The sequence below is a fragment of the Pleurodeles waltl genome, chromosome 10 (assembly GCF_031143425.1).
Source record: "Pleurodeles waltl isolate 20211129_DDA chromosome 10, aPleWal1.hap1.20221129, whole genome shotgun sequence".
In the NCBI taxonomy this organism is placed as follows: domain Eukaryota; kingdom Metazoa; phylum Chordata; class Amphibia; order Caudata; family Salamandridae; genus Pleurodeles; species Pleurodeles waltl.
This window is the reverse complement of record NC_090449.1, coordinates 802,573,382-802,591,035: the sequence shown is the minus strand read 5'-3', so window position 1 is coordinate 802,591,035 and position 17,654 is coordinate 802,573,382. Positions and strand designations below refer to the sequence as shown.

At 41.8% G+C, this 17,654-nt stretch overlaps 1 protein-coding gene across 2 annotated transcripts in view; it reads right to left on the bottom strand.

Annotated features, from left to right (window-relative positions):
• Positions 1-11,066, bottom strand: part of CDCA7L (cell division cycle associated 7 like) — a 143,356-nt gene extending 132,290 nt beyond the window's left edge. Inside the window, exon 1 of one of the 2 annotated variants that reach the window (XM_069211467.1) lies at positions 10,757-11,066. In XM_069211467.1, coding sequence (XP_069067568.1) covers positions 10,757-10,780 — 24 coding nt within the window. In that variant the 5' untranslated portion in view covers positions 10,781-11,066. Of the gene's footprint in view, positions 1-10,131; positions 10,187-10,756 lie in introns of those variants that run through there. The other variant, XM_069211468.1, reaches the window with a different exon arrangement.
• Positions 11,067-17,654: the final 6,588 nt, after the last annotated feature.

The window sequence follows — 17,654 nt, the reverse complement described above, 5'->3', positions numbered from 1 at the left end:
ATCTTACCAATGTAAAATTATTTCCCCATGCCAAGCCAAGTCTAGCATACTCCATTTCAGTTTTCGTGGGGATACTACCAAACAAGACTGCAATGGGTCTGTACCATAAGGGTTTACTAATAACACTATATAGCTCTTAAAATAAAAAATAAAAAAAATCAGATAGGAAAAGTCATGTATTTGTTTCTTTCAAATTATTTAAAAATTGCTGTTAAAGATGTTGGTTTTTCCAAGCTTCTTGCAAGTTTTTGTTTGACTGTTTTTTCGTGCTCCTTCTTCGAGGTGATCTCACAGTAGCAATTTTATTGATCCTTCACCTGGAGTTATGCATCTGTATCAGAAACCAGTAATGTGTGAGGTTTGCCAGGCTAGCGTTAATGAAATAAAATTTGCAAAGACCTGTGACGTGAAGGATGGTAAAGCAAAAATGTCTCAACTAAATACATTTAATTATGTCAAACCAGGCTGTTACAGTAGATTGATACATATCACAGTAATAATATAAAGCAGGCATAAATTGCATCCCGATTATATTTAATAAAGGTTTAGCAGATGGATTATTATATAGCTTCATCATGGCAAACATTAGGGAGTAGGCGTTTAGCTTAAAATTGTACATGATGTTGCACACGACTCCCAGTATCTTGGAACCAGATTCCAAAGTACTTGTAAAACTGTAAATGTACTCTCCATTGAGGTTTAAATATGTTCCCTTTGCCAAAAAACAAAACGTTTGATTTGCCAAAATGTATACTCAAATTGCTATCTTTACAATAGTTCACAAGGCAGGCCAACAAGTGCTGAACCATACTAGTTCGGTCTCGAATGACTGCATACAATAGTAACAGCATCAGTACACCTCTTACCATTGGGAGGGGTGAGAGTAGGAGGGGTACCATAATATCAGAGTTTTATAGGTTAAATGAAATAGGATCAAGGCCACAAACTTGTTCTAGACCAGTTTTTGTATAGGTTTTCATTCAAAGACTTAAAGTCACCCAGTATGACTTGAATACAGGTATCTGTGTAAAGACTGTGAATTGCCTTTATCCATGTTGGATCTAATCCTATCCCCCAAGAAGGCAATTCACACAGAGTGTTTCTATCAATACAATGAAACGCCCAAATCAAATGACATTTGTTGTCTGTTATGAGAATCACTATCCACACTTTTAATAGTAAAACTATGTAACAAGTCAATTACATGATCTTGAGTTTAGGTCCTTATGACCTAGATCATGTCAATAAATATTTATTGGATTTCTTAAGCTCGGAAACCTGAAGCCATTTTATATGAATATCTTATTCATCAACGTTTGTCAGTGTTGCTTAAATCCTCAGCAGGTTATGAAAGATTTTGATTTGTTAATCTCCCAGGAAAGAACTGGGATTGTTTTAAAATGAACTAGTGTATTATGAAGGCTTACCAGACGGATCAGTGATGTTTTGTCACTGCAGTCAAGTTTCACCTCTAAATTACAAAACCCATTTGGTGGCCATGTTGCAACTAATTCTTATATTTTTTTGGAACACATGAACATACTTTGATAAAGACCACATTCAGGCTTAGATAGATTAAAGGAAAAGTATGGTTTGGTCTATGATAAACTGTAAAGACGTGTTACTTTAAAACTCCCTAAAAAAATCCCTCTGAGAAATTAGGCTGTTGCTTATTGTTGAGGGGAGAGTAGATGCACATTTGGAAAAAAGGAAGAGAGACCAATTAATGAGAATTTAAAATGGAGGTTGAATCTGGTATTACATTATTTAAATCATATTTTAGTGTTACTCAGAACCACTAAACGGGACTGCACAAACAAGTACTGAAAACCACCCACTGAAAACCAATATGACAAACTGGGTATTGGTTGGGGGATGGGGGAGCGGTAATCTTTTTCAAGCAACACTCCGAATGCCCCCGCTTTAGACAGACCGATGATGGGTTGTATCATATGGTGTAGGAGTGCCCCCCCCGATGCAAGTGACTTTGGCTGAGATCACAATGACCACAGACGAACTGGCTGAACACAACCAGTCACCCACCTCAGATTCTTCCTTACTAGGGCTATGACCAGAAGCTCTGAACAGTTACGTCGGTTTTTAGATTTTGCCTTTTTTCTTTTCAAACGTCAGATAGCCAGGACTTGGAAGGGCCCATCAGTACCAGACATTGGCTGAGAATCCAACTGCTTTGGGCTTGCGCTGAAGCGAACACTTCCCACAATGAAAGCCAAGGGCCTATTGAAAGCAGGAGTGGGGTTCTGGGATAATTACATCCTTAATATAGAGGCCAAAAAAGATCTTCACCTACCATGAGGGACAAGACCTGGCAATACTCAACATTAACTATAATGAGGACTAGACAGTGCACTATCTGATAAGGGGCAACTGACACAAGCAACGGACACTTACAGTTCCGTCCCACGAACAATACTGACTAAATAGCCAATATGTTTGTAGGTCTCAATCCCCATGTAACACACAATTTATCAGTTCATTAGCAAATCAGCCCCCTATACAGATAAGAATCCTGCACATATCCTCGGTCTCCCTAAAATAACTGATGCAAACTCTACTATACATATGGCTTGACTGGGATCATTGTCGAATACTTTTGAACTGTAATTGTTTTGCATCCCTTATCAACTGCAACTCAAATCTATATCAATGTACAGATGGGCTACCTGTTTGCCTCTCCATTTTTATTTTCTGTTTTATGTATCAATCTGCAAGAAAATATATTATTAAAAAAAACAAATTGTGAATCACAAAAGTCAGTAAATTAACCTGTCCTTAACCCTCTGGTAGCTTGACACAAAATACTTCAGGCTTAACGTGGAGGCAATATGTAAAGTATTTATGCAGCACACAAACAGTAATAAAATGAAAACACAAGACAAGAAACATTACACACCAACATAGGAAAAGAAGGAAAATATAATAAATTGACACCAAAACTGCAAAAATTACACTAGAAGAACCGGAGCAATGAAATTTTAAAGATTTAGATGAAAATAGCACCTAGACCTAGTCATGTGACCCAGGATACAGGTACCATATGGTCGGAGAAAGAAAATTCCAACTTTTTAAAAGGGATATTTTCAGAAATGTAACTTAACATTCTCTTTAATGGTAAAATCAGAGTTTAAGTTACAATTCTTAGACACTGAACATATTTCAACATGTTACCAAACGAAAGTTATCACTTACTAACACTAATAAGGTAACACAATGTTATGGTAGGGGATACGTAGGCCTCACCGAGGTGAAAAATGAGCTTGGATTTTTTTGCTACTTTTAAGTGTGACACTTAAAAAAAACATGCTAACTTTTTTAATACAATGCGCCCCAACCTATGACCCTTTACGGCCTACACTGGGGGTGAATTATTAAGTACAGCCATTCATATAAAAACAACCCTGAGGCGGCAAGCATAAAGGCTACTTAGGACCCTGTCAGAATAGTTATTTTCACTTTTCAACTCTATCCCACTCTCACTTGTAATCTATGGTCACACCCCAGCTTTCAGTTAGTCAAGCCCAACCAACCTTCAGTTATGACATCACAGGTTCACTGCAGCTCTGGCAGGGACTAGGAATGATCCCTTAGTGGCTAAGTGAAAGCACTCACAGAAACAGACTTAAAACAAAAATCTAAACAACAAAGCAAAGTAACCACTAATCCAAACATTTATTTAATCTAACGTAAAGCTAGGAACAGTACAGCTGCAGCCTAATTCCACTTCTGCCAAGCAGTCCCACACATAAAAAAAAGTTATGACTACATTTTGAAAGAAGTTACAGAAGTAAGATCACACAAAGTTTTATCAATAAAGATGTAGAAATGTCTGCAACATTGTTAAATAAGTCTTGAAGCAAATTCTGCATTTATTGTGTCATTTTTTTTATTTTTTATAAACAGAGACTGGTGTTTAGCAACTCCTCTCACTTTGCAGTGAGGGAAACAAAAATAAAGGGAATGTTAAAATCCTGCAGGAGTTCAACTGAGAAAAGAAAAGTGAAGGATTTTATTTTTTTCCACAACGAAATGTAAGTGCCTGTGAATGCAATGTACAGATTCAGCAGTTGGGTAAGCCAAATGAAGCATATATTTTTTTGCACTTCTGAAGTGTGATAGAAACAAAGCTTTTAGTAGGATCCGAACAAATCAAGAAATTGTACTTGGTAATACATAAATAATATTCACTGAAACCTGATTTCCACATATCATTTGAGTGCAATATATACTTTTATCTACAAAACTGTATCTGGGCAAATGTAGAGACCATTTCAATTCAATTGAAAATGTGCTACCACACAATGCTTTATTACAAAAAAACAAAAACAATGAAAAAATTAGTTGCTGTGGAAGGAAGCAGAGGGTTTCTCTTACTTTAAGAAATGGGTTAGAGCTTAAAAACTTTTAGAATGACAAAAGTGTTTGATTTGCCAATGTGACAGCCGTGGTCATACAATAACGAAGTTACAATTTTATTAATTAGTATGCATAAATTGTATATTAAAAAACCTTGGCTTTGAAGGATCTGGGTCGACTTTCCATTTTCCTCCTGAGAGTCTGTGATTATTCTGGAGTTTTTTGTTCCTTACTTAGGATGCTGTCAGGTACTCTTTACGAGTTTGGCACTTTGAAGTTAGCAAGATTCTTATTTTCGTTATGATCTATGAATCCGTATGTGAGCCTTCATGGCAACTTGTGTATTTTCTCTGTAATGTTTTATTAAAGATTCTGAATTGAATCTTAAAAAAAAAAAAAAAAACACAATTACGTTCTGATCTATAACTCCGTTCTTGAGTGGTCCCAGTTCCTAATTAGGATTTTACTCTACTACGTTTGAGTTATTGAAAAGGAGGGTAGTCTCCTACTGCTAGATCAAGGTGAAGGCTCACGGAGATAAACTGCCTAGGGTAAAATTTGGGGTTCCATAAAATTGAGATTCAAGAGATTATTGTGTTCGGGTCTCACAGATCTACTGGTTATATTTTCTTTGTGATTCTTTTTTTTTTATTTTTTTTTATTAGGTTTTTGTGTCAGCACAGAGTAACATTATTAAAAGACATCCATTTTCTGTGACATAAACAGTGATACCACCTCCGAGTCTTTCCATTTGAACCCTCCCCATACACTAGCGAGTTGTCAGGGTGCCTTTCTTCATCTCAGATTGGTCTCCCACTTGTGTGTTTATCATTTATCCTGCTCGTACAATTATTTTTTTATTAGTTGAGAGAGAAAGGGATACAAGCTTCACTGCTCATGAATGAAATTTGGATTTGTAACAAAACGCTTGCCACTTTCACAGGGCGGGGGGGGGGGGGGGTCAATAATACCTGGTGGAAGTTACCATTCTTAGTTACCAAGCAGGGATCCACGAGTGACACCTCACATCAGTGTTGTATTTACTGCATGAAACCAATCATCAGTATTATAAGAAAAAAAAACGAAAGGAGATATCAAAGACCTGTATAACAGAGAAGCTTGTGTAGAAGTTAGAATTCTGATCGCCAAATGGCAAAAACTTAAGTATATACTGAGTACCAAAATATCAAACAAAAAAATGCACCTTAACATAGTATAAGAAACGATGTTTGTACCATTCTCTTTATTTTCCCAGCGTGCGAAACGCTGATTCAGCGACCTGGCTATCCCTTCTAAGTCACAGAGTAGCATTAAAGAAATTAAGGAACTGGTTTACAGTTTACATACGTAGGATGACAGCAAGTGCGCCACACAGAGACTGGGCAAGAACAGCACTGTACAGGTACAGACAGAAGAGCTTGTCAAAGACGCCAGTGATTGGGCAATGAGACTGAAGTGTTCCTAAACCCCCCTACAAGGTCTGTCTACAACATGAAAATTGTTAATTAGGCAAGAATACCCAACATTTCTCAAATGTAATTGTTTGACAAAGGGTTTCAAGAGGAAATTATATTAAACCTGTAAATATACACCGACCAGTCCCTTTCTATGTATTTTTCCCTTTTGCTGTGTAAATGCGTTTGATTGTGTGCGTTTTCCTAGATGCGTTGGTTTGTGGACATGGATGCCTGTCCTTCCTAGCTCTCCATCATTTTAAACTTTTTGCATGGCCCCGATTCACCACTCTGCTTGACACCTCCCCTTGATTAATACCTGTTAGCATACCTCACTTCTTTTCCGGCCTCCCTACCCATCTACTTTCTTTCCTACCAAGCAGAGGTACAATTTGGCCGGGACCACCACGTTTTGGGTATTATCATACCATTCTACAATGTTAATTCATTATTCTATCTCTCTGGCCCACTCCTTTCCACAGCTACCACTATAAGGTGGCATTTCAGAAGTGTAAACAGCACTACAGGGAATCAATGTAACATGCCTCTCATTCTGTGTGTACGAATGACTACTCTGTGTTAAAAATATGACACACTAACACAAATTGTAGTAACCTTCATGATGCACATACAAATAACAGTGCCAAACAAGTTCAATTACATACTAGGGAAAATATGCTACACAAGAAAACGGTGAATACAGTTATCCAAAACATCAATCAAGGAAAAACAGGTAGATTAGTTAACTGGCAAAACATTGCAATACTCAAAAGGGTAGGCAGCTGGAGGAAAGGAACTCTACTCTAAGCTCAAAAATAAAAAACTTCAGCCAGATTCTAAAAAAAAGAGAAAGATTAGGACTGTCACAAAGACTTTTTTGGCAGAAAATTCATTAGCTTATCTCCATCAACTTTAAGAGCTGTGGTATTCATTTTTGGTTCTAGCCTACACGTAGCTTTAACAGTGTGTGTGTGTGTGTGTGTGTGTGTGTCTCTCTCCCAACAGGTTATTTATTAAGGAATATATAGCAAAGCCAGCAACTTACAGGGAATTCTTTAGCATTTTCATTGTTCCAGGCCTTATATTTGGGTAACGTACAACAGACTACTGTTCTCTGCTGATGAAGGAATTAACCCAGACCCACGTGTCAAGAGATGAATGAAAATATAAGGCCTGGAACAATGAGGACAACCTTGTTTGCGCGTGCACGCACACACACACACACACACACACACACCCCTTTAAGTCAGCACTCTTCATCCAATAGTCTACACTCTAGAATGATTTACATTTTGCTTCTGTTCGCCACAGTATACAGGACTGGGCAATATGTCAGCCTATTTCACCCAATGGCTATCCTGTACTGGGAGTGTCAGTACTTTGCTGGATCACTTGTGGATAGCCTCAATAAAAGTGACCCTTAGTCACAGCTGGTGTTTGACTGTAGGGACAATCCTTTACAGTTATAATATCAATATACTATTTTCAATCTTTTTCAATGTTGTGTCTGTGTGCACAGAATTATAAAAAATAAACAGGCAATCCCAATAGTTCTGGTTTCAAAAGAATATTGTATGGTAAAGTGAAGCATTACAAGTAATTAACATGGGAGTGAATGTACATTTATGCGGAAGCAAAGAACTGTAGAATAATATTGATGTATAATGAAAGGTCAGGTGGCAGTTGCACATTCAAGCCAGCCCTAAAACTTGGAGAAATTGGTATTAATAGCCCCCGGGTGCCCCAGAAAATATGCCAAGATTTGGCAAACATAGGCTGACTACCGGGGAATTTTCTTAAAACCAGTAACCCCTGCACTCAGACTATTAGATGCAGAAATCAGAAGCTTCAAGGGACAAAAACCTCCAAATTAGGAGACGTCACACCACTATGTGGTAGAAGGCAATGACAATGGGATAGCAAGTGGTTTTGGAGAGTGGGGGAGAGGGGTTTATCAATGCTCGACTAATATAATTTTTACCTCTGTTTTGTAAACAAAAAATAAACCATTGTAACTGTAATCTTATTTGTGACGATCCAATTTAACTCAATCAAATGTTTTAAAAATCCTGCACTAAAAATCCAGGTAGATTAATGACTGCCGCCTCCCATCTGTGCTGCTGCCAAAGATAAACAACATGTTATCTAGTTATTATGTCATGATTGTGCCCCTAAAAAAACTTAAGCTCAGACAGCTGGATAAATAAGATGATTACAGTTATGTGGAGGTCAAGTACATTTTTTGGAAGCCACAACTTCTGCCCAATCAAAACATGTTCACATACCCCCTAACATATGTGGGGGGGAGGTAGGAATAGCGCCAATCCTACTCTACTAATGCTCAGGTAATCAGGGACATCTCAGGGATTTCAGGGGCCCTGGGCCAAACGTAATTTGAGGGGCCCTTGTTCGGAATAGCTTTGGATTCATGATCCAATTTCAGCTCTTTCTGGCCAGGTCACTGGGCCAAATTCTACATGTGTCTACATCAAGTATCCACGGATAGGGACAACTGTATAGCAGCTCACCAATATTATTCCAAATAATCTTTGTAACCCCAACCATTTCTCATGGCAGGTCCTGTTTTGATCTGAAAGATTTTTTATGAATGTAGCATAGGGTTGAAAAACAAACATTTCTCTGTGAACATGTCTGTAATAGAGTCTGCACTCCACGCACGTTAAAATTAAAGGAAGGCAGAAATTAAAACAAATCTGTTAAAAAATTATTTAAAGTCATCATGGCAAAACTCCCTGCAGAACAGAGCTGGCTGTATAAGGGGGCCCTCGGAAAGGCCGGGGCCCGGGTAAAGTTATATAATAAAATAAAAAAAATAAAAAAAGTGGTGGGACTAACCAAATTAGACAGTATGCAAGTGACATTACGGCATGTGATATCACAATTGGCATCACAGGAAGTGACATCAAAAGGCGTGACATTTGATCTTAAGACCTCACACATGTTTAGGTCTATAAAGGAGTACATCTCAACGAATTACAAAATCTAACAGATGAGATTTTGTGTTGGGGTTGTGCCAAAACAGTGACATCTGGGCCTCAATTTGAACTTTTTCTTTTTTTGTTTTTTTAACATCTCTGCCACAAATATATTGACACAAAGTTAAACTTGGCAATACATCTGTTCTGCTTAATTGGTTGAAAAAATGCATTTAAATTTTTTTTATTGGGTTAAACCACCTGCCGCAAAGAGCTTCATATGCCACGTAAATCCCACAGAATAATAATGGTAACATAAATCCGGTGGTTAATGCATTTGCTGGAAAGATGTGCTGTGCCTAGTCCCGGTTTTGGATGAAAGTACCATACAGGGTTAATGTGACTCCTGCAAAGCACATCATGACAGATTTTTATTTTATTAAGATAGGTAACTAGGCTACTGTTTTTAACACAGAGATCCTTTTGTTACTTGCAGTTCATAAATTGTAATCCTTCTAATATAGAGCAGTGAGCTATGGAAAAAAAAAATAATAAAAAAAAAAAAAAAAAAAGAAGACTTCTACACATTGTAACCATCAATATCCTAGAACACATCCTGTACATAGATTTACACTTTTATGATTTATTGCCAATGTATAATGTGTACATATGATGTAAAGTGCCCTGACACCCTGCATTGGGATAATTAGCACTATAGAGAAATAAAACTAAATAGTGATATTTAAATTGCTATTTGAGTAAATACTAAATTGCTATTTGAGTAATTACAGGAACAGACCAGGATATATGACATTCCTACAGTGCATACATATATTTTATATCCAGGGACAGCCCAAAGTCAAAATCCTTTATCTGTGCAGGGACAACAAGCCCCGTTTCTTTGGTTCCCCTCCATCACATTTGCAGGTAGGTGTGATGTTCCCCCAAGAACAAAAAGGAGGCCTGATGGCCACTTAACTTTGGCCTTTGTTTTGGAAGCTGAAATTCAAAACAAAAAAAATGCCCCTTACTGCCGCCTGCATGTTGCTGCTCAGAAGGAAATCAGACCCCATGCAGGCGCTGCTGAACGCATGGCGGTGTTTAAACATTACACCGGGACGAATTCAGCACATTATCGTCAGGAATAACCACCTGGCAGGGTGGACAGCGTCCACCTTGTGAAAATAGTGTGTGGACGCCGTGTACACACGTGTATCCCTGCCTTGTGCTCTGCCTTAAAAAGGCTCTATGCATAATTGTCCGGCGACAGCTATCTGTCAAGCCGCACTGTGTGCTCGCAAAAGGCTTGATATCCCGGCTTTGTCACCGGGACATAAGATCAATGTTATCTAAGAAGCACGTTTTACCCTCTTACGGTCAGTTCTTCACAAATTATAGGAATCTACGCCTCTGGGTGTCACCAAAACGCCCAACTGGTTTGCATTTAATACTCGGCCTGAAAACAGCGCGAGTGGAAAAGTGGGGAAAAAAGGAAAATATAGCCAGCGGAGGCGCTCTTTGCAGTACACGTGCTCGAAGACTTCAGCTTCTACACTTGAGAAGGGGAGTGGCGCCAAAACCATCTTCTCCACTTTACCTCCATTGCAAACTGAGCGAAGTGTAACTAAGCGATTCACTCACTGGGTTACAAACAGAAAAAGTTGTAAACGTTTGTCAGAGGACACTGCTAAGTTTCACCCTTCCATCATAAACGCGTGCACGAATTAAAAGGAGCAATCATACAGAAAATGAGTGATGCAACCCTAAAATGCAAACAATGTCCGAACTAGTCACATACACCAATCTGCACCCAATGTTGTGGGATTTCACTTTTGTTGCAACTTTTTGTAACCCTTTTAACTCATACATTCATGCCATGTGGCCAGCGGCAGGCCGTTTCTCCCGAACGAAATGAGTGCTTGTGCACCTCACCAATACGCAGTCAAAACAGCGAAGCCAGCAGCTGAACTCCTGATGGTGGCTTGGGCTCACCTGGGCATTCTTGGACATCTCCATATCCAGAGCAGAGGGTTGCAGTGATTCAGTATATTCGAAGCAGCAACAGCGAATGAATGAAGCAGCAGCAGTCTGTGAGCTACTCAGTAAAAGTCCGAACAGGCGCTGCTCAACTCATTTTCTTAGTGAATCGGGGGAGGACTTAAATATTGCATCTGTTACTATAGCGTAGTTTAAAAGAGGGCAATACAGCTCTAGTTAAGAATAAAACTCCTAGCATCCGAACTCGTTCCTCCAAACGAGCACGTTTGTTGTACAAGAAATCTCCGCAAATACTGAAATACTTAATTTGTACACCCCCCAGACGTAATAATGGTCTATTCCAAAGAACTTTTAGCGCGGGAGATATTGTTTTGCTCTGAGAGGCATGTTAAGAGTTCCGTGTACTGCGATGTGCCCAACCGGAAGTCTTGCCCTTTTACATGCCTATCTTTTGTACAGATTTCTCCTCTCCCCGACTTTCTCCTCTGTCAATCAGATTCGAAGAGGAGCCATGTCGCCATTAAAATAAAATTGCAAATTTTATGATTGCTCGGTCCAGTTTTTGCTTTGCATTCTGGGACTAGTAGTCCTATGTACCCTACTATATAATCAGCAAATCAAGTCCAAAATGAAAAGTGAAAACCTACTTTGGGTGGCCCAAACATACGTGGACATGGGAAACGTAAACGCTGAGACACTGTATTGTTTATAATGGTTGATAGATTTTCAAACTTTGGAAACACCGGATATGATGATCTTCCTATAAAAACAGTAAGCGATTGGCGTGACTTGCACCAAGGAACCTGGATTGTTTTAGCAGATAGTGAAATCTGAGATATTTTAAAATTACAAATCCCGTTTTAAATCTACTTTTCGCTAGATCGTGCGATACTCCCTTTAAGAAAACATTCTTGAAAAATAAATATGTAACATAACATTCCATACTCTGAAACTCCGTTTCCCCCAAACGACCTCTGATTTATAAATTATTTTTGTAAAGCGGCCCTCAGTTGAAGAGTATAATTTTCCATAAATTATATTTTTTGTGAAAAAAGGTTTTATTTAGAAATTCTAATAGTCCCCATTTTGAGAAAACCAGCATATAATACTTGCCAGGGAGCATGTGTAGAGAAAGATGTTGCAAATGGCAGCAGGCCTAGCCAGGGCAGAATCTAAGCAAAATGGCCAGGGTCGGACTGGCCTATAGGGCAATCAGGCAGTGCCTGTTGGGCTGGGCCAGACAGATTTGTGTGTGGGCCTGTTTTTAAGAAGTTTGTGGGCCTGTTTGATGGTCACGTGCACCAGTTTTTTACTGTTGATGTCACTGGTACTGCCACAAACATTGGAGAAGAGGGGTGCATCAATGACCACTGCGATTGATTGTGTGTAAAAAGCTTCATTGATACAGGTGCACATAACAATAACATAGCCTAGGCCTTTGCCTTACAAATCTACCACCTCACTAAACATGCAGTAAAACCTATTTCTCCTAACCTCTCACACAAACTACCCACTCTCCCAGCAATCTTGTCATACTTTCTTCCTCCCTGTTGCTCTGTAGTCTATCTTTAAAAGTCTCTTTCAGTTTTGTAAACCTGTTAGCCTCTAATTGACATAGCTTAGAAACCAACCTTTAAACTTTCTGTCTCGTCCAGGTGTGCTCCTATCTACCCCTCCATTTCCAGCCTGTACTGCCACTATCCACAACCATAAACTTGTGAAAACCAAGATAACATGCCCTCCAACCGCTGTGCACCTGCCTCAAGCGACACCCTTTCTACAAAGAAAACGCCTGCACACATGTAGCAAACAAAGCAGCCTAAGGCACCAATCTAAAATCTCTTGAACCAAAGGCCCCCAAATGTAGTGTTAAATATAGGTGGGGGGTGGGGGAGGGTAGGGCTGGAGGGAAAAACCCTGTTGCCTAATGACCAGCCACCGTATCAATGGCAGCAAAATTATGTCAGGCTCACAAAATGTCTTGCTATATATGCCAGACTACCTATGTAGCCAAAAAATAGCCCAAACCTAGCCCATGCAATACATGGATTGCACCAATCCCCAATCTCACTTGGGTGGAGACCTCCCTTGGTCAGCTCCCCGCCAAGACCCCATTGGGGAAGAGGGGTGCATCAATGACCACTGCGATTTATTAAATGTAAAAGGCTGCTTTATAGACACGGGTGCACATAACAATGACATAACCTAGGCCTTCGCCTTGCAAATCTACCACCTCACTAACCATGAACTAAATCCTACCCCCCCTACCCCCTCCCATAAACTACCTTCCCTCTCCCAGCAATCTTCTGATACTGTCTTCCTCCCTGTTGCTCTGTAGTCTATCTTGCAAAGTCTCTTTCAGTTTTGTAAACCAGTTAACCTCTAATGACATAACTTGGAAACCAACCTTTAAACTTCCTGTCTGTACTCCTATCTACCTCTCCCTTTCCAGCCTGGACTTCTACTATCCACAACCATACACTTGTGAAAACCAAGATAACTTGCCCTCCAGCTGCCAACAGAAAAATACTTCTAGTGGACTTTTTCTGTCCCTCCCACCCTGAAAAGCTGCAAACTAGGACACCTTCAAAATTGACCTCAACACTTCCTTAATTTGTAGCAAATAGAGCTCCATGACCATGAAAGACAAGTGAACCCCATCATCTAAAAAAAATAATCTGTATCTTCGTACCTGATGTCTGAGTGTTCAACCCTCCTGATCCATGTTTCCCTGCAAAAGGTCCTCTTTTCCTTGCTTAATTTATGCCAAGCCCTCTCTATAGCTGCAGGGCAAATTGCCCCACGCCCACTTTTCCTCGTCATGAATGCTGTCCAAGCTATGTGACAGCCATACCACTGTGAATGAATCTCATTCAGATCCTTTTTCATCTGTTTAATCAGACCCAACCCTTTTAATCCTAAAATGTCATTTTCCCCCAAAAGCAACAATGAAATATTTGGGCATGTGCCTTGCCGTATCAACTTATTCAAATATGGCAACAGTTCATGCCACCTCATTTCCCCTTTGCCGTGCCACTGTACATGATATAACATTCGGTCAAAGCCCAAATGTGCTGTAAAGCTGGTTGTCCTGCGCCTGTCTCTCTGTCCACTCAACAAATGAATGCCCCATGATCCAAATACTCAGGCCCGCCATCTCTGGGCCAGGGATCGAACCTGTAAAACACAAAAAACAGAATTGGTGGCATGTCCGCTCCAACAGTCTTCCCCTCCTGTCTGGCATAGCTCTGAAAACGGTCTAAAGTCCATCTCCCTAATTTCATAATCTTCTCCCTGCTCTAACTGTACTTCCCTGCCTCAATAGCCATTCCTATCCAGAATGAATGTGTGCCGAACCTGGAAGCATCCAAGCCCATGCTATGCAGTGCCTTCCGTAACACCTACAAGAATTGGAATGAAGTCACTACCTTCCCATCCCCAAGTGAAAACACCTCTAGGCAACCCACTGACCCCAGAGCCTGAACCTGTTCTCCCAACCTCACCGGACAAACGTCTCCTTTAGGGTGCATGTAAGGAAAAGGCTCCCTGTTGCAGTTACCCCCCACTTTTTGCCTGATACTGATGCTGACTTGACTGAGAAGTGTGCTGGGACCCTGCTAACCAGGCCCCAGCACCAGTTTTCTTTCACCTAAAATGTACCATTGTCTCCACAATTGTCACAACCCTGGCACCCAGGTAAGTCCCTTGTAACTGGTACCCCTGGTACCAAGGGCCCTGATGCCAGGGAAGGTCTCTAAGGGCTGCAGCATGTCTTATGTCACCCCAGGGACCCCTCACTCAGCACAGGCACACTGCTTGCCAGCTTGTGTGTGCTGATGGGGAGAAAATTACTAAGTCGACATGGCACTCCCCCTCAGGGTGCCATGCCAACCTCACACTGCCTGTGGCATAGGTAAGTCACCCCTCTAGCAGGCCTTACAGCCCTAAGGCAGGGTGCACTATACCACAGGTGAGGGCATAGGTGCATGAGCACTATGCCCCTGCAGTGACTAAGCAAAACCTTAGACATTGTAAGTACAGGGTAGCCATAAGAGTATATGGCCTGGGAGTCTGTCATACACGAACTCACAGCACCATAATGGCTACACTGAAAACTGGGAAGTTTGGTATCAAACTTCTCAGCACAATAAATGCACACTGATGCCAGTGTACATTTTATTGTGAAATACACCCCAGCGGGCATCTTAGAGATGCCCCCTGAAAACATACCCGACTTCCAGTGTGGGCTGACTAGTTTTACCAGCCTGCCACACACCAGACATGTTGCTGGCCACATGGGGAGAGTGCCTTTGTCACTCTGTGGCTAGTAACAAAGCCTCTACTGGGTGGAGGTGCTTCTCACCTCCCCCTGCAGGAACTGTAACACCTGGCGGTGAGCCTCAAAGGCTCACCCCCTTTGTTACAGCACCCCAGGCCACTCCAGCTAGTGGAGATGCCCGCCCCCTCCGGCCACGGCCCCACTTTTGGTGGCAAGGCCGGAGGAGATAATGAGAAAAACAAGGAGGAGTCACTGGCCAGTCAGGACAGCCCCTAAGGTGTCCTGAGCTGAGGTGACTCTGACTTTTAGAAATCCTCCATCTTGCAGATGGAGGATTCCCCTAATAGGATTAGGGATGTGCCCCCCTCCCCTCAGGGAGGAGGCACAAAGAGGGTGTAGCCACCCTCAGGGCTAGTAGCCATTGGCCACTAACCCCCCAGACCTAAACACACCCCTAAATTGAGTATTTAGGGGCTCCCAGAACCTAGCAAGATAGATTCCTGCAACCTAAGACGAAGAAGGACTGCTGACCTGAAAGCCCTGCAGAGAAGACGGAGACACCAACTGCTTTGGCCCCAGCTCTACCGGCCTGTCTCCCCACTTCAAGAAAAACTGCAACAGCGACGCGTTCCACAGGGTCCAGCGACCTCTGAAGCCTCAGAGGACTACCCTGCATCTAAAAGGACCAAGAACTCCCGAGGACAGCGGCTCTGCTCCAAAGAAGAAACATCTTTGCAACAAAGAAGCAACTTTTAAAGACAACACGTTTCCCGCCGGAAGCGTGAGACTTTGCACTCTGCACCCGACGCCCCCGGCTCGACCTGCGGAGAAACACTACAGGGAGGACTCCCCACCGACTGCGACCCTGTGAGTAGCCAGAGTTGACCCCCGTGAACCCCTCCAGCGACGCCTGCAGAGGGAATCCAGAGGCTCCCCCTGACCGCGACTGCCTGCTTCTAAGAACCCGACGCCTGGTAAAGACACTGCGCCCGCAGCCCCCAGGACCTGAAGGATCCGAGGCTACCCCGAGGAGCCCCCCCCATGCCTGCCTGCTTCGCTGAAGAGACCCCTGGGTCTCCCATTGAAACCAATTGCAAACCCGACGCCTGTTTGCACTCTGCACCCGGCCTCCCCCGTGCCGCTGAGGGTGTACTTTTTGTGCTGACTTGTGTCCCCCCTGGTGCCCTACAAACCCCCCATTGGTCTGCCCCCCGAAGACGCGGGTACCTACCTGCTGGCAGACTGGAACCGGGGCACCCCCTTCTCCATTGAAGCCTATGTGTTTTGGACACCACTTTGACCTCTGCACCTGACCGGCCCTGAGCTGCTGGTGTGGTAACTTTGGGGTTGCCCTGGACCCCCAACGGTGGGCTACCTTGGACCCAACTTTGAACCCTGTAGGGGGTTTACTTACCTGCAAAACTAACACACACTTACCTCCCCCAGGAACTGTTGAAAATTGCACTGTGTCTAGTTTTAAAATAGCTTATTGCCATTTTTATGAAAACTGTACATGCTATTTTGCTGATTCAAAGTTCCTAAGTTACCTAAGTGAAATACCTTTCATTTGAAGTATTACTTGTAAATCTTAAACCTGTGGTTCTTAAAATAAACTAAGAAAATATATTTTTCTGTACAAAAACCTATTGGCCTGGAATTGTCTTTGAGTGTGTGTTCCTCATTTATTGCCTGTGTGTGTACAACAAATGCTTAACACTACCCTCTGATAAGCCTACTGCTCGACCACACTACCACAAAATAGAGCATTAGAATTATCTCTTTTTGCCACTATCTTACCTCTAAGGGGAACCCTTGGACTCTGTGCATGCTATTTCTTACTTTGAAATAGTACATACAGAGCCAACTTCCTACAGTGCACTTTAAGCCATACCACTGCTCCTTTCCCCCTTTGATCAGTTTTAGATTTACGTAGGCATGATTGGATTCCACACTGGCTAATCTGTACCTCCCCCATGTAATAACCTGCACCCCTTTCCCACCTATATGCTCCAATACCCTGAATGCCCCAAAAAACATCCATGACATGAGTATGCAAAAGAGTAGAGTCTCTTCAGGTCCACTACATACATTGGGTAGAGCACCGATAAGTCGCTATAACAGTGGCACCAGAGATGGGCTTCCTCTTCTGTCTCCCTGAACCCGCTTCTCTGGCCAATTGTTAGAAATGGGGTCTTTGGTTGACAGTCAGGGTAAAAGAGAATCACCCTCAGCTAACCCCTGCTTACCCCCTTGGTAGCTTGGCAGAGCAGTAGGCTTAACTTCAGAGTGCTAGGTGTAAAGTATTTGTACTAACACACACAGTAACTCAATGAAAACACTACAAAATGACACAACACCAGTTTAGAAAAATAGGAAATATTTATCTTAACAAAACAAGACCAAAACGACAAAATCCAACATACACAAGTCAAGTTATGAATCTTTAAAGATTAAACTCAAAAATAGCGCTTAGAAACACAAAATGCTTCGATGAGGTGTTAACACGGCGTCGTGACGGAATAGTTCCCAACAAGCGGACACCAGCGGCGCCGGACACGGAGTCGCGTAGACCCCCAAGTACAGTACCTTTGGTGAAGAGTGAAAACAAGTCGA